Raw genomic sequence first — 16,422 nt, forward strand, 5'->3', positions numbered from 1 at the left:
CATATGTCAGTCATAAGGACACCCCATGAACTAGTCACTATGCATTTCAAAAGAGTAGCCCTTTGCTGCTAGGACTGGAATTCCTTCTCTGTAAAAATACAGTGAAACATGTCATAATAATGGAGCTTTGGGTCCACTATTAATTCGCACCAGATCCTTCCTTCCCTCTTCCCTCCCTATTTTTTGCAAGTCTTCATTGGGCTAATTAAGACTTTATTAAAATTAATTTTCAAGTCTTCATGAAGGCTACCCACCACTTTGGAAAGTAAACTTCCTTTAAAGCCAAAATTGCTTAAGTCTCTAGTCTTAATTGTAGGAAATATCACCTCTAAATTATGAATTCAGGTTGCATCTTCAAGTTGTGAATATACAAGTGTGAAAGTTATGGATTTCACTCTCAGGGTGAACTGATCTTGGGCAGTGTTGTAAAATAACATGACATAGCATATTGGAGGTTTTTTATAAAACATCAGTAGAATTGCCCGGTCATAATGATATGACAAAGAATTCAACAGAAATTATCTAAAATTAACAAATGAAACATTTAACTTGATCACATCTTGAGCACTACAACATTTTCTAGGCAAATGAGTTTAAACCCAAGCACTGGCTGCACACTTCCCTGTTGTACTTAATGTGGATGTGTACACAACAGGGAGCAAAAGTGCAGTAATATACCACTGTCTGTCAGAATCATATTTCTTATGAAAATGTATGTCTAGGCTCACCACATTCAGCATTCAGGGTTCTTGAAATTTTGAAACAATTACTCTTCCTCTCATATAATGAGAAAATAAAAAGGCAATAATGTCTAAAAGACAGTTGAGGATGGAGTGCCTCAACTCTTGCTATACAGCTAGCTCTAACACTGACACTAATGTGCTACACTGGGGGAAAACCTTGATGTTACTGAGGTTCCCTGTTTTTAAAACAAATATCTACCTATCATACCTCACATGGATACCAAGAAGGAAGCTGGTCAGGAATGTGTGAAATTATTTTCATTGCAAAATACTGACTCATTTTTGCATAAACATACCATTTAAACTTTCCTCGGGTCGAGTATATAATTTATTTTTTTATCAAAACCAGAGAGAGTGAGAGAGAGAGATAGACAGAGAGAGAGAGAGAGGGAGAACGAGACAGATAGCACACACTTCTCTCAAATCAGCTAAGGAGGCAGACATCGGTGCTCCTACAAGGAATGTGGGAGATTGAATTCAAGTATCTGCCTTGCTTGACTCAGGTCGGTGACCCCCAACATCCCAGGTCAGTTTCCCAACCACTGAGCATGCTCTCTCTCTCATATTTTTTTAGAAGTCTCTATTGCAGCTTAATGAGGACCCAGAAACATTTTTTAAAATCTCCAAATTTATGGCACAGAAAAACCATCTCCTGCTCAGCAGTAGCTGCCAGGCTATTTAGTATGTAAGGTGCACTGAGATCCTCAGACAGGAAGCTACACTATAATTGCCACCACCATCACCATACTTCACATTATTATAACACCTTCCATCTGTTGTTTATTAACACACAAAGCCTCATGATATCCCCTTAGGTGAATATTATTAGCCTAGTTTTACAGAAGGAAAAATATGCACATGCACAGAAATACAGTCTTTAAAGCAGGAGTGTCAAACCTGTGGCCCATGGAGCCGTTCTATCTGGCTCACTGGCGGGTCAGGGGATTTTGGGGCTAGGCTAGCAGGGAATGGTGCCTACCGCACAATCTTGGAACCTGGGACCCTGTTGGATGTGACTGTCAGTAGCAGATGGGTGTGCATCGGCTGTGCCAATGAAGCTCCACTTGCCCTGCAGCTGCTTGGCCCCCTATAGCTGCCACTTGCCTTCCAGATTCAACCCCCAAGGGATACCCATACCGGACCCAGGGTGAGTTTGACATCCCCGCTTTAAAGAAAGAATATTGGATGCCTAAATACATAGCATTTCAATACATATTAAGACCAACAGATTTAAAAAATGATCAGCTGTCCAGGGTACTGAGTGCCCACAACTTAAGTGACTTGGGTAATGTCAGTCTTTTGATTCCCAGTACATTCCCCTCACCATAAGATCAATCTTACCCATTACTACTACAAAGGATTATCATTATTATAATGCTAGCCTGGCAAAAGTTGTGATTTCCAGATTGGAAGGACAATTATAATGGACCATTTTTTTCAAAATTTCCATAAAAGGCCATTTTTTCACCATTAAATCTTACAATTTGTCATTATTGTATACTGGACAACCACCACATTTGTAGGCGGGGTGTCCTCATCCAGGCTACAAATAGGCTGAATTATGCAGGTTTATAGGCTGAATTATATTTTGTGAAATTAAGATAATTTCCTTTTGGATGTACTTTCTTTAAAGCAAGAGCAAGGAGGACAAGCTATTTTATCTGAGCTTACAAGGCCCAAGAATAATTTATAAGATTTCCAGGGCATTCAGAGCAAAATGCCTGTAAAAATCCAGGCTGAAGTCTAGAAGAGAACAAAACAAGCAAACTTGATTGGGGTTTTATCATACTATTTTTTAGCAATTTCGCAGCTCTGTTCATCTGCAGATCTCAAGATACACTGCAAAGGAAGAGAAGGATGCTGCCTCCATTTTGCAGTCAGTATGACTTGCCCAGAGTCTTACAGCAAGTTGCTGCTGAGCCACACACAAACGCACATAAAACTGTACTAAGTTAATGTTATCTTTCTCATACATGTCATTACAAGATGTTCTTATATGTTTGAGGACTTGTTTCATGAGGGATAATAAGATAATATCATCCTACAATGATATAAGATTGTACTGTAACTAAGCAGCTTGTCAACTGGATTTAACTGTGCTGATGCTAAAAACAATCTTGCTCCATTTTGCAAATTAGATCTATATACCAGTAGGCTTGTTTTACCTTGAAATACACCCAAAAAAAAGCTCTGACGTTTTCAAATATGCCAGGAAGCCCTTGCTAAACCCTCCAACCTCCAGAGAAAATGTTCTCAATTAGAAATACATTACGTTTGTCACAGCTAAGCAATTTCTTACAGACTAAAGAGACTTTTAGTGATTTCATGGTACAAAAAAGCAGTCAGTGTAACACAAAGAAATTAAAATTCCAATTGAGGTGTCGTACAGTATGTGAAAGCATTTAGTTGTCCAATCAAAAAACCCCAAAGAATAACCTTGCAAAGGATGCAGTAAAGCAAAAATGTGTGCTTCTCTGTTATGTAAAAAAAGCAGGCTTGTCACAAAAAAGTTTTTCCAGATTTCTCCTGTTATAAGAACATTTATAAGTCAAACCATGAATAACTGCAGCATTCAAGATTAAATTGGGTTCTAGGAGTTTTCTTCCTGTGGCAGTCAGTCAGAAATCCTGCTGATGGGCAGGCTTATGAGAAGCAGATTATGTCATTTTGATAAAGCTCTCTTTTGGCTTTGCCTACCCAACCTTTCTGACAAATAGTCTGAAATGCATTCAAGTTGTCTGCCACCCACACTACAGCCAATAAAATCAGAATCATGCCTCAGAGGGAAAATGAAAACATGGAAAACCACAATGGAGTACTTCGTAAGTTATTACATCAGCAAGGGTTTGTGTGTGCATGTGTGTCTCTCTCTACAAATACCAGCACGTGTGCACACCTGCATGCACAGACACGCACGCACACACACACTCTCTTTTCTGTCAGGAGTTTATATTGCTAGTGGATTTGTTTGATTCAAAAAAGCATATTGTTGGCTAAAACACATTGGCAGAGGCAAGTTTTACTAAGGAAAAGGACATTGTTTATTTATTTTTAAACACTATTACATTGGCAGACTATTATTTAAAAAGGAAGACCATATTATATTAGTTCAAAACTAGCCTGTTAAGCATATATATTTAAACTCTAATTTTACACATAATGAAAGAAAATTTTATTTTACAAATAGCTATTCTTAATAAGTCTTATGAAAAAAACCATGTTTTAAAAATAACTGCCAAAATCTCCCTCTTTAAATATACAAAACCCCTTGGCTGTTCTGAAGATTTCCTCCTTAGAAGCCAAAAAATATCTAAGTCAACAGCTCAGCCCTCATCAAAGCCTATTGAAAGCAGTAGTGATATAAAAATGTAAAAGCACTGTACAAAGTAAATAAGTACAGCATTTGCAGGTCTTAATACTGTACATAGTATCTGTTTTAAAAATGTTTTTTGTTTTGTATTTTACAAAAACTCCTATTTCAAAAAAACAGCAACACAAAATTGAACATTCTTCCCTGTGTGTGGATAACGTAAGCCATTGTAATTATATCTTGTTACTGAAATTTCTGGTTTTCATGGGGCAATATGGAACTGACATTTCACCATCTTGATCAGGTGCTAGATATATTATTTAGCTAAACCCAATTCTTCTCTCAGAGAAATCAACAGGAGTTTTACCACTGATGTCAATGAGAGTATGACTGCGCTCCTGTATTTCTTCAGCATGTCATTATCTCTTAATATTAGGCAAATGGCTCCTTTCTCCATTCCATGAAGCTAAATTCATTCAAGCCCCTCAATTCATCAACAAGAGAAACAAAATGGAAAAGTTCAGAGGTTTATGAGTAAATTCACTGTACAACTCAAGTATATTTATTTTAACTGAATTATTATACTGAATAGACACAATCATCTAACCATGGATGTGCCTGCTTATGTTGTATCCCCCCGCCCACATAACCTGATTATTTCCCTGGAGTGTGTGTGTGTGTGTGTGTGTGTGTGTGTGTGTGTGGGTCTGTTTATTCCTTCATCGCTTCCCTTATAGTCCCTTCTGGCACTTCTTTTGGAATGAGCTTTTCAAGAAGGAGCGGTAGCCAGGGTCATCCACATACTCATTCTTAAAGCGGGAACTCAATACTCTCTGCCTCTTCTTTTCTCCCTGGATAATATCTGCTCCATAAAACGTGTCTTCAAACCTCATGTCGGAGGCTGTAGACTGAAAACAGACATTAATTACACCATCAGTTTCACAAAGGACATTCCACTCCAACACTCTCCAAGTTGCACAAGAGCAGTGATACCTTTGGTTTCAGGAGACAATAAGTTATTTCACTGATTAAACTGGTATGTAGCCATCAGTATCTTACAGCATGCAGTTTCATGGCAGTGGTTCAAGGAAAATTCATTCATGTTAAATACATGTTTAACCTTTTTATATGCTCGATGCACACACTGTGGTGTTTTGTTCCATAGATCTGTGAGGTCTCCTAAATTCATTTGACTGACCCTAGCTGCTTTGTGGTTTGACTGCAGAAAAAGATCACAGGAATTAAACGTGGGAAAGACGTTATTGAATCCAATCTGTCCTGATGGTGGAATAGCTTTATTTCCAACCATAACATATATTATCTAGTGTTTTATCCAGGCTAGTTTTAAAAATGCAAAGGACCTTCTCATGTAGGCTTTTAAAAGAGATGCCTGTACAACTGCATGAATTGTGTGGAGTGGGAAACGTAAGTACACCCAGTGCTAGAGAATGTACAAGTAACAGACAGCAAATGAACCAAAATAAAAGGAGGGCAAATTACCAGTGCCTAGGAAAAAAACCAAAAGTGACAATAAGAAGAAATGTAGGACTCTCTCCCATTATCAAAGCCAGTACCCAAAATCCCCTGGCCTATTTATGGTGCGGTTTAACAAGACATTTCACATACTTACAAGGAAGTGGGGAAGCCAAAATTATGAACTGTGGGGCTGATCCTCCAAGGAACTTTATGTCCTTGGTTTGTACAGACTACAGCTTACAGGAAGTGCTCATCATCATCACGTGGATGGGCTGCCTATTGGGGAATCAGAGCGACTAAGAGGGAAACCCTATTATAAGGAAGCACAGATATAAGTTTTCCAGTGGGGGAAACTGTACTGCTCATCAATAGCAACTGCAGTGTTCCTGGGGTTTCTTTTATTTTGTTATCTAAATTCGCTGCATCTAAATTATACTTATCTCCTATAAAATGTTAATGGTGTCATGTGCAGCAATGAAATGCTGATCTATAAAACAAATTTTTTTATTTAAAAAAATAGCAAAACCCCAGCTATGTCTGCATTGTTATTCTTTGTCAAATACAACAATAAAACAGATTTACAGTACATCTAGTTAATTATAAACTTCTGTTATGAACACTCTATAAAACAATAAATGGTAATGGGACCTTTTCTGAGTATAATGAAAAACAACCCACCACTCACTCGCAGCCAGGTGGTCTATTTATTGTTTCTTTTCCAAGAACCTTCCATGTTAACCCTTAGGACACTCAAGGATGAGCACACTCATTCTGAGTAAATTGGCACTGAAGTGATGAGGTGAAGAATACCTAAATGACTTATTCTCCCCCTTCTCCTTCTCCCCCTCATTCTTATCTCCTTCTGCACCGCTGAGCACAATAGGGAAACTTCCTTACAGGCAAACACTCTCTGGTTTCTCTGCCTCTCCTAGCTGCCAGTCCCAGTTCTTGCTTTTCATGCAGCCAGCTCCATGCCAATTGTTTCCCTGACTGCACCAGCTTGGGATATGTGGCTCAGAACTGGTGGTATGGAGAAGCAGCTAGTACATGCATAAGCTGAGGAAGCAGTGGAAAGGACTGGGATCTGCTTCAAATAATGCCAAGTCAATTCTACCTTCAATTGCTAGGAACCCTCCTTCATCCTGTGACCTTAGGCTAAGTGCAGACATTCAGGAGAGTTAGAGGAAGGTTAGATTGGAGTCAAAATGGCCACCCAATCCAAGGTACATGAGAATGGGGTGGGGGTGGGGAGAGGCTATCAGGAGGGGCAAGCAGGCTTCGAGGGGGGTCTGCAGGGGGTTGGGGGGCAGGTGGTATCTGCAGGAGTGATCAGCAGGATGGGGGACGCAGGCAGTGTCTGTGGGAGAATGGTGGGGGGCAGGCGGGATCCATAAGGGGGGCAACAGGGCATTCAGTGTCCTGGGGCTGTGCAGGTACCTACACTGAAGTTCCATGCCCCAATCTACCCTAGATTAAGTAAATCTAATACTACACTGATCCAGATCAACCTTAGATCAGGTTCCACCATTTTTAGACCAGTCTATGTGTGTGGAACTTCTGTACTGTTATGGGCTGAGACTGATATCAGATCACTGAGCTGGGTTTGAGCATAAGGTCCACATCCAGGGTGAACTATGTTAGACTAAGTGACCCTTTTGAACCCAATCTAGGCTCCCCCTAACCCCTGCAAATGTCTGCACTTAGCTTAAGTGATGCCCCTACACAGAACTAAATAGACATGCACCCACAGATGAACACTAGAATTAGCTAGTTTCCAAGTTGTTACCATACATGGCATAGTATATTCAGAAACACTTATTCACAGCAATAAGAAACCCACTGTATGTTGCTTTTCTGTTCATAGTCACAACAAGATTTTTTCTAGTTCTTACACTTCAGCTTTGGAAGTTAAAAAATACAAGTGAATTGTTAATAAACAGAACAGCAGGGGTTACATGCCAATAACATGGGCAGGGATCCTAGTCTGCCTATAAAATATGCATGTGGACCTTGGCTTTGGTGGCTAGGTCACTAAACATCATCCTATTCTACCCTATACAGCAGCTCAAATTGTGCCAAGATGCATTGGTTCCTTATGCTTCTCCACTTTGGGCTGAAAAGACTTCGATACAACAAGATTTGACCTAGGCTCAGGCATGATCCAGGTTACTCACCAACCCCTCTTCGACTCCTACATGACTGGGGTTTCAGGAATATTATGCAAGACATGCATGGCGGGATAAGCAATTGCCCATGACTGCCAACTTCCAGCTGCCAGCACCTGGGGAGAACCATGAACTGCAGGGCAAGGCAGTTTGAAGCCGTGCATCTACCTGGGGAGCAGGATACTCCCCATTCCCCAGCTACCATTTCCATGTGCAGGAGTGAAGGGGGGTCTTTATAGCTCCATATGCACAAGAGATCGATGACCCTCTTCCCAGTGTCTGGATCCAAACATCTGGGGAGATTCCAAAACAATGGATGCAACTCAGCTGCCAATGCATCACTACACAAAGCAGCACATGCAGCTGGGTAGAAGGGAGCTTCCAGCTGCCATTTCCATGGGTGCTCCAGGAACTTAAGCGGCTAAGCTGCTGGGAGCCTTAGCTGCATACCTGTTTTTTAAAGGTCTGGGACACAGTGAGCCCAACATCAAGGAGATGCTCCCTGATGTTGGGCTCAGGCTCCCTACCCACCCTTCTGTCTCTTGAGATCTGGCAGAGGCACCAGGTTCAGGTGCCTCAAGGTGGATCCTGCTTACTGCTCAGCTGATATACCACACCTTCAATTTAAGGCATGACACAAACATGGTGAAAAGATGTTACACATTACATGTGAAACATCTTTGTGGCTCACCGGCAGTATTATCATGCCACAAATTGGCTTTAATGTGTGGCAGGGTTACTATTTATGGTGCAATTAACATCTTAATGTCACGGAGTGGGGCCTAGGAGTGGGTGTGAAGCTCCCTAGTGCCCCCTGCCGTGTCCAATTAAGGTGATCCTGCACCCTCAACTCACCCGCCACGTCTTTGATGTTCTAAGTTCAGTAAGGGAGGCTGCCTTGTCTCGCCTTGGACACTACTCCGTTCTATGCCCCATTCAGATTGGGGTGCTCCAGTGCACCCCTGCCTTATGGGCGATGCGTGCCTCCTACCTCCCCTTCAGCACGCCCCAAGCCTCGCAGCTATTCCCGGACGTTATCAAGTCCTTACTCTACAGCGCCCTACCTGGCGCCCCTGTGCTGGTTTCACCACCAGCGCCCCCTGTCTGGGGCCTACGCCGCGCTTCTCGCGCCCATTGCCCACTCTGGGGCCTATGCCACACCTCTCGCGCCCTTTGCCCACTCTGGGGCCTATGCCGCGCCTCTCGCGCCTTGGGGCTCAGGTGGCGCGTAGCCGTGCCTGGCCCCCTGCCCTTCTTTGGGTTCGTCTGCCCAAGGGGAGCCAACACAGCCCTCAGGGTTGGGGTCTCTGCCCCTATACACCGCGCCTCACTGGCGCAAACAGCTGTGCCCCACTGGCACCGCTCACTGTGCCCTACTGGCACCAGGAACCCCCAGATTATTGGGGAGCTCCCGTGAGGCCTCACACACCTACAGCCTCACCTGGTCCTCCAGTTTAACCATAACTCAACCATGAGCCAAATGGCTGCAACACAAACATAAGAAGCTTCCTGGCTTGTAACACAAAGCCTGCACTCACTTGGCTCCTTATCATACCCCTTCTAGGGTTCTCTCCCTACCCCATGTCATCATTGCAGCCGGTCACAGTGGTCAGGCTGCAACCACCAACTCAGCCTGCTCAGCTCTCCCGCAGAGCTTCTGCTCCTGCGGCTGCCAGAAGGGAACTGTTCCCTAGGCTCCGGCCTGGGCTGTTTATAAAGGCCCAGCCCTTTCCCCTTCAGGTCACATGACCTGCCTGGTTGCCCCAGCAACCGGCACCTGAGCTGCCCTGGGGATTGGCATCTCTCTTTATTTCCTTCAAGGCACGGGGCACCCTAGTGCCCCCGTGACACTTAATTGCACCACAAACACAACATGTGTCAGGGCCCTTCTGGCTTCTCTGCTCTGTTCTGATCCACTTCTTCCTGGGAAAGGTATGTAAATTCTACACAAGTCTCTGAATATACCGCCAGAGTAAACAAAGACTGAGGGTCTGTTTGACAAATGGCACACTACCCCAGGAAGTAGGATACTTATGTCCTAGGCTCCTCTCAAGGCACAAACCTACACCCCTCTGCTTGAAGCAGGGTCACTGGACAACCAAGGGTAAAGGACTCATGGGGACAAAGGGAGAGCAAGTAAGGAGGTCTGTTCCAGAGTCGGGTGGTGGGTAATCCCCTGGAAGCACTTGATTATGGCCCCCAATCCCAATTCTGCTTGTAAATTTTATCCATGGACTGACTATCTGATGCAAAATACATGAAAGACACTGGGAGAAGGGGCTAAAAACCAGGGGTCCCTCTCTTCTGATACAGTGCCCACCTTATTGGACCATGAAGCCAAACTCCTCTTAACTGGTCATCTCTTGGCACCGTGACTCTTTTCAGTCACTGTTTACATGGCCAGCCCCAAAGGCGGGGGCGGGGAGAGGGGGAGGGCAGGTAAACTCTCCCTGAAAACACTCTTGTTATTCACGATGGGCAATTGGCTAGTACATAATATAAACTTCCTCTTACCTCCAGTAGTTGTATGTTAGAAACCGTTCTTAGTCCTTATGAGCCTACATTTTATATTATATGGTACTGTACATGAACAACTAGCTGTCACATATTGGTTGTCAGGAAATGGGAACATTTTAAAACTAATCCAAACCACACTGGAGTCCTTGGAAGTTTTTCCATTAAATGCATTTTGGACAAGTACCTCCTTTTTTAGATTCAGCTTGTTGTATTTTGTTAAACTTTGTGATTTCAGAACTATAAGGCTTTGAGAAGTTGGGAAGTTAAAATAAACACTGTATGTACTTGATAAGAGTATGGAGCAAACAGTGCATCTGTCAATGTGAGAAGTTTCCTTACTTGATTCTTCATGATCTGACAGATGTCCCTTTCAACAGTCAAGAGATGTGCCTGATGACAGTATTTTTCTGTACTGGAAGAAAAGTAAACCATTCTCACTGGCCACTGTACACTTTTATAAGTTGTGTTAATTTACCCAGTCACACTTGCATAGACTCTTCACAAAAAACCCTGTACAGTATATGAGGGGCTAATTCAGCTCAGCTGAATGACAGTTAGAGTAAGTTAAAGAGTATAACACATATTTGCAAATACTTACAAAACGTGCTTTCACTCTTTTAGGCAGCTCTTCATCAAGGGTGTAGATCTCTTCCCGCTTCATTGCTATCTGAGACCCATCTTCAAATTCAACCTGATTAAGAAACAGGAATTTTAAAAATGAAGTCAAATCATTATTTACAATCCTTGGAAGCTCTCCAACACCAGACATATGCAACAATTTATGTACAGAGATATAGGAAATTTAACATTTACAAATGTTTGGTTATTTATTTTTAAGAAGGAAATACAAAGAAACAGCATTAACTCCACAGTTAAGAATTAGGGATGTATTTCATAAATAATCACCATTAGGTTAAAGTGCAGAAGGACTGCAATACCAGCACTGACATTTGCACAAAAGAATTCAAATGTATTTGATTAGGAATAGTAAATAATATCAAAATATACAACATTGCTTTATAAAGACATCTTAACAATATGCTGCTATGTTCTCTACATTCATTTCTTATATTCTAACTCATACAAATTAATTTTACCAGCTTGTGTTTCAAGGGTACCCAAGACCAAATGAAAAGTAAGAAGGTATGAGTGACACTAAAGGAAATACCAGTTAACAGAATTACACTGAATCTGATGGAATTTCTTTAAAATGCTCTGTTCAGAAGATGAAAAGCTTTATCATGCTTAGGTTTAGATTTAATCCAACATGAACCCCTTTAGCAGAAAATGAGAAAGGAAATGTAGCTAGGTGTGGGGAATGCTAAAATACTGAGCCTTTGAACCATTTATACCTTTCTCAATAGCTACTAACTTTTAAAAAACATTTGGTAGAATATTTCACCTGTCAGACATAGTTTGAGTTCCTTTAGAAACTTCAGTTAAAAGCAAGTCTGCAGAAAACTCATAAAGGAACCAATCCTGAAGTCCTGTTTGACTATCTGACTGATTACCAAGGATCCGGGTCTTCTGTTTCCTATGGAAAAACGGAGAAAACCATGGATTTTCTGGTTTTATCAGAGAAAATGCAGATTTTCTCTTTTAGCAGAGAAACCCATGGATTTCCCCCTCTTGCAAAGAGCTCTGCAGGCTGGTAGAGTTCCAGCCTGCAAGAGCCGTTTGCAAAAACGGCAGAAAAGCCCCAACCCTGCCTGGAAAGGCAGAGGAAGGGGGAAGGAGAGGGGGAAGGGTGGAGCCTGTGGATTTTAGTCAGTTGCAAGGCCTAAGTCAGGCTCACTTTCCTCCCGGAGCCTGTGAAGTGGTAATTGGGGCTTGCAGGGGGCTGGGGGGTTGCAGGGCAGGGCTGGGGTGCAAGCTGGCTGGCAGCTGAGGAAGCAGGCAGGTGTTGGGGAAATACATGGAGTGCCTGGCCAGCACCTCCATGTGCAGCTTCCCTTAAGGGCTGCTAGAGCCACTTTGGTTTCACATGCACCTGGCCAGGTACTCTGACCACGAGCAAGGAGGTGTTGGGGAAATGCAAGGAGTGCCCAGCCAGCTCCACATCACCCTGCTCATGGCTGGAGTGCTTGGCCAGGGGCACATGAAACCAAAGTGGCTCTAGCAGCCCTTAAGGGAAGCTACACACAGAAGTGCTGGCAGGGAGCGGGGAGATGTGGAGCCGACTGCACACTCCATGTTGTTTACTCTCACGGGACAGGGGAGACCCGTGCCCCCAGATCTGTGTGGGGGACAGGCTGCTGGCTCGAGCTCCTGCCCTGCTCCCCTCCCTGTGACCCAGTACAGTTGGGGACAGAGGAGCCGCAGGGGGATCTCCTAGCAGCTGCTCATTCTGTGCTGCCCCAGCAATGCACCTTCTGCACTCAGGGCTGCACTGAGGAAAACAGTGTGGGGCTCCACCACTCAGAGCAGCAGCCAATGCAGGAGGTGCAGTGGGAGAGCAAGGAAGTCCTCGCATGGCCCCACTGTTTCCAGCCATGCCAGGTCTTGCCTGTGGGGCTACAGCAGCCCCATGGGGGGGAAGCAGGGCAGGAGCTCAAGCCCACAGCCTGCCCCCTGCATTGATCTGGGGGCACGGGTTCCCCTGGGAGTGTGCACGGCCACCAGGAGCCAGCCCCACCCTTGCCTGAGTCAGCAGCAGGCAGGCAGCAGTGGGGGAGCCGGCTCTGTGCTCCTGTTGCAGATGCCTTCTGTTGAGGGCAGGGAGCTGCAGACCTGAGTCCCTGGTCTCATAGCCCTACCAGCTGGGGGCCCCCTCCAGCAGGGCAAGGGGCACTAGCAGGGCTGGGGGGCTGTTGGGGCAGAGAGGGGCACCAGCAAGGCCGGGGGATATGGACGGACTATGGGGGGCCTTTAATTTAAATCATGGATTTTGGGGGTTTTATCAGAGAATTTGCAATTTTTTATCATGGAAAACCAGGATCACTGCTGATTAGAATAGTTAGCAGGTAAGAGTTGCAGGACTAGGTCTAAGCTATGTATACCCCGATATTGCACTGATACACTGTATATCAAAACTTAGTTTTAAATCTTTGGTGAAGTTGACAGTGAGTCCAAGCATGTCATACACTACACAGAAACAATCAAGAGTGATATAGAGCTCTTCACTTGAGCAGCCAAACAGGACACCATCAGTGTACTGAAGATCAGAAATGGAGGATTTAATTATTGTTTATCTTGGATTAGGAATGTAGCTGGTTTATGTCAAAGAGATTCCCATCCATGTGATACTGGATGCTGACTGCAGATGGAAGTCAATCAGCAATGAGAAGTGGAATAGATGTGATATAATTGGAAAAAAGTGTTGTTGCAATCACCATCCTTGCTTGACTCAGGTTCTAATAGTGAAAGGGTCCATTTCCAAGCCATTGCTCAGGACAGTTCCCATCATGGCATTGTGATGAAGTCTGACAATGGTAACAAATTTTCATCAGGACTTCCTATAAGGCCTTTCTGTTGACTGAATCAAAGAACTTAGTCAGGTTAATGAAGGCCATGTAAAGATACTGAAGTTGTTTGTGACACTTCCCCTGTAGCTTTGTAGAAACAAATATCATATCTAGTGCATCTGAGTGGTCAAAACCACATTGGGACTTGGGTAAAATCTCCCCAGCTAGTAAAGCACGTCTACTGATGACAACATGGGTGTGGATCTTTTCAGCTATGAATAGGAGTTCAATACTACAATAACTATTGCAATCTGATGACCCTCCTGTCTTGAACAAGGTAACAACTTGGCATCTCTGAAGCCACTTGAAATTTGTTCATGTTTCTAGATTTTCATAATAATGTGCAACTGGTGAGCTGTCATCCCCAGGACCACATGCTTTGCTGTTCCTTCATCTGCGTAATGGTTTTTAAGGCCCCTTGACAACTTGGTGCATCTGCAAGGCAGTCCTTAATGGGGTCTGTGGAATGGCTTTAATGGTATTGTTCTCTTTGTTTTGCTCTCAAATTTTCCTTTCGGTCTCAGCTTTAATGTGGTGTTAAATATCTTGCCTAGGTTTGGAGATGATGTAATTCTGCTAAGTTTGACAGCTCTCCTTTAACTGTGAAAGGTGCAGACAGAAGTGCAGCCCCCAGCTGTAACTCAGAATGATTTTTGCAAAGCACTTCAAATTACGTTACTCTGGACCAAACAGAAGTTCGCTGGTCGTTCCAGGGGGGAGGGGAATCTAGCTGCGGCTGGGAGCCTGCAGCCAGGTTCCCATAGCAACAGCCAGGCTCTCTCCTAGTGCTCACTGTTTTCACAATTGGAGGGGGGAGGCTCCAATAAATCTTCCCCACTCTCAGGAGGGAGTTGGGGGTGGGGCTGAAATAAATCCCAGACTGAACTCCCTCCACTCCTTTCCCCCGTCCCATTCTGAAAACAGAGCAGACAAGTTGCAAAAGATGCTACATTTTGAAATGTCTTTATATGATACCTCATGCAATAAGGGGTCAGATTTTCACCCAATCAGCCATTTTTAATGCGTCTGAAGCCATGCACCTGTGTTTGGTCACAGCTATAAGCTGCTTTCTGTAGCCAAATCAGGTGAAAATTGTCACTTCTGTCAGCACCCAATGGTCGCTTAAATTTCTCTATCATTCTCACTGAACCATAGAAAAAGTAGTTCTGGAAGGGACCTTCAGAAATCATTCAGTCCAATCCCCACCTGAGGCAGGATCTTCCCTGTCCCCCACATCCTACACAAATCCATGGTCTAACTCAGGGGTGTCAAAGAAAGAGCTTGCTAAAAATGATCATCTCCAGCACTGCTTCAGTAGGAAACTCTCTGACCTCCCTGATAATCTTGACACCACTGATCACTCGGCGAGCCCCAGGAAAGGAATCCATTAGGTGTGTGAAGATCCTATATGCTGGATCCAGCCAGTGGATCCCCATCATCCAGCCCCAGGTGCTTCCCCAGGTCTCAGAGTTGACCCACATGTAGGAAGAGGTGTGCACCAGATTGGCCCCACACAGGGTGCAGGTCCCACGCTCCAAGTGGTGCCAGCTCTGGCTAGTTTGAGACTATGTTATGCACACAGTGCCCACTCCACCTAGCTTGGGATTATGGTACATGCAGCACCCACTCCAGGTGGCCCAGAACCTGCACTGCATGCAGTGCCTGTCCTGGCTGGTTTAGGGCAGAATCTGCATGCAACATGGGTTCTGAATTGGCCGGAGGGGATGCTGCATACAGTGCCTGTCCTAGACCAGTCAGGTTCTGAATGTGGAACAATCCCAGAGCATCCAAAGTGGGGGCTGAATGCACTGGATCACACTTGATGGGGAAGAAGGGCAGTGAGTTCAATGTGGCTGGTGGACTAGCCCCATGCAACTTATCTGGCCCATGGGGCCAGATGACTGACACCCCTAGTCTAATTTATTAGGAAAGCTACACAGCCAGCCCTGAGATGACCAAAAGAAATAACACCCTAAACTTCCAGAAGTAAAGCAGGGGGACAATGAATTCTGATCATTTCTTTTTGGAGAAGCCAAGAGATTCTTTGCATAACTAATGGAATGGATGCATTTCTTGAGGCTCTTCCAGTGATCAATGGTGTTAAGATCATCAGGGAGGTCAGAGAGTTTCCCACTGAAGCACTGCTGAAGATGACTGCTTTTAGCAGGGTCTTTCAAGCATTCAAATTTGAACCTCTTCCTTGGTTGCTTTTTTTGTTTACATCATTTTGGGGCAATATGAATGTTTAGTATAGAACGTATCAAACTATGATCCATCAAGCAGTTATCTGCCCTAATCACAGTTCTGGTGATATGGAGGACACAACGGTCCTGAACATGTACTATGATACAGTCAATCAGGTGCCAGTGTTTTGGGTGGTGATGCATCCATGATATCTTCCATATGTTGGTTTGTTGGAATAAGGAGTTTGTAATAAAGAGATCATATTCCAAACACATGCTCAGAAGGAGAATTCAATTTTAACTGACCTTCCCCACTACTTCCTTTCCAAGCGTTCCTTTCAACAGTTCAAAGTTGATGCCCAGTCTACCATTATTTTGGGGGCACTTGGTCAAGTTCAGTACAGAATTCTTTTTTTGTCATCTGCATCAAGAGTCAGGGTATATGCATTGATGATTCTTGTATGTTTCTGTTGGCCATTTGAAGACAAAGGGCTACAAGATACTCACTGATTCCAACCAGACATTCTGGAATCTGAGTAAAAATCTTGATCTTCATAGCAACAC

At 43.9% G+C, this 16,422-nt stretch overlaps 1 protein-coding gene across 3 annotated transcripts in view; it reads right to left on the reverse strand.

The window, feature by feature from the left end:
* Positions 1-3,760: 3,760 nt before the first annotated feature.
* KDM4C (lysine demethylase 4C) overlaps positions 3,761-16,422 on the reverse strand; it is a 459,581-nt gene continuing 446,919 nt past the window's right edge. The window contains exons 22-24 of one of the 3 annotated variants that reach the window (XM_019555112.1): positions 10,810-10,902; positions 4,769-4,961; positions 4,719-4,738 (exon numbers count right to left, since the gene is read on the reverse strand). In XM_019555112.1, the coding sequence (XP_019410657.1) occupies positions 4,785-4,961; positions 10,810-10,902 (270 nt within the window). In that variant the 3' untranslated portion in view covers positions 4,719-4,738; positions 4,769-4,784. Of the gene's footprint in view, positions 4,962-10,550; positions 10,624-10,809; positions 10,903-16,422 lie in introns of all 3 variants that reach the window. The other 2 variants (XM_019555113.1, XM_019555111.1) reach the window with 2 other exon arrangements.

This window comes from Crocodylus porosus, unplaced genomic scaffold (assembly GCF_001723895.1).
Source record: "Crocodylus porosus isolate Cpor-Errol unplaced genomic scaffold, CroPor_comp1, whole genome shotgun sequence".
In the NCBI taxonomy this organism is placed as follows: Eukaryota; Metazoa; Chordata; order Crocodylia; family Crocodylidae; genus Crocodylus; species Crocodylus porosus.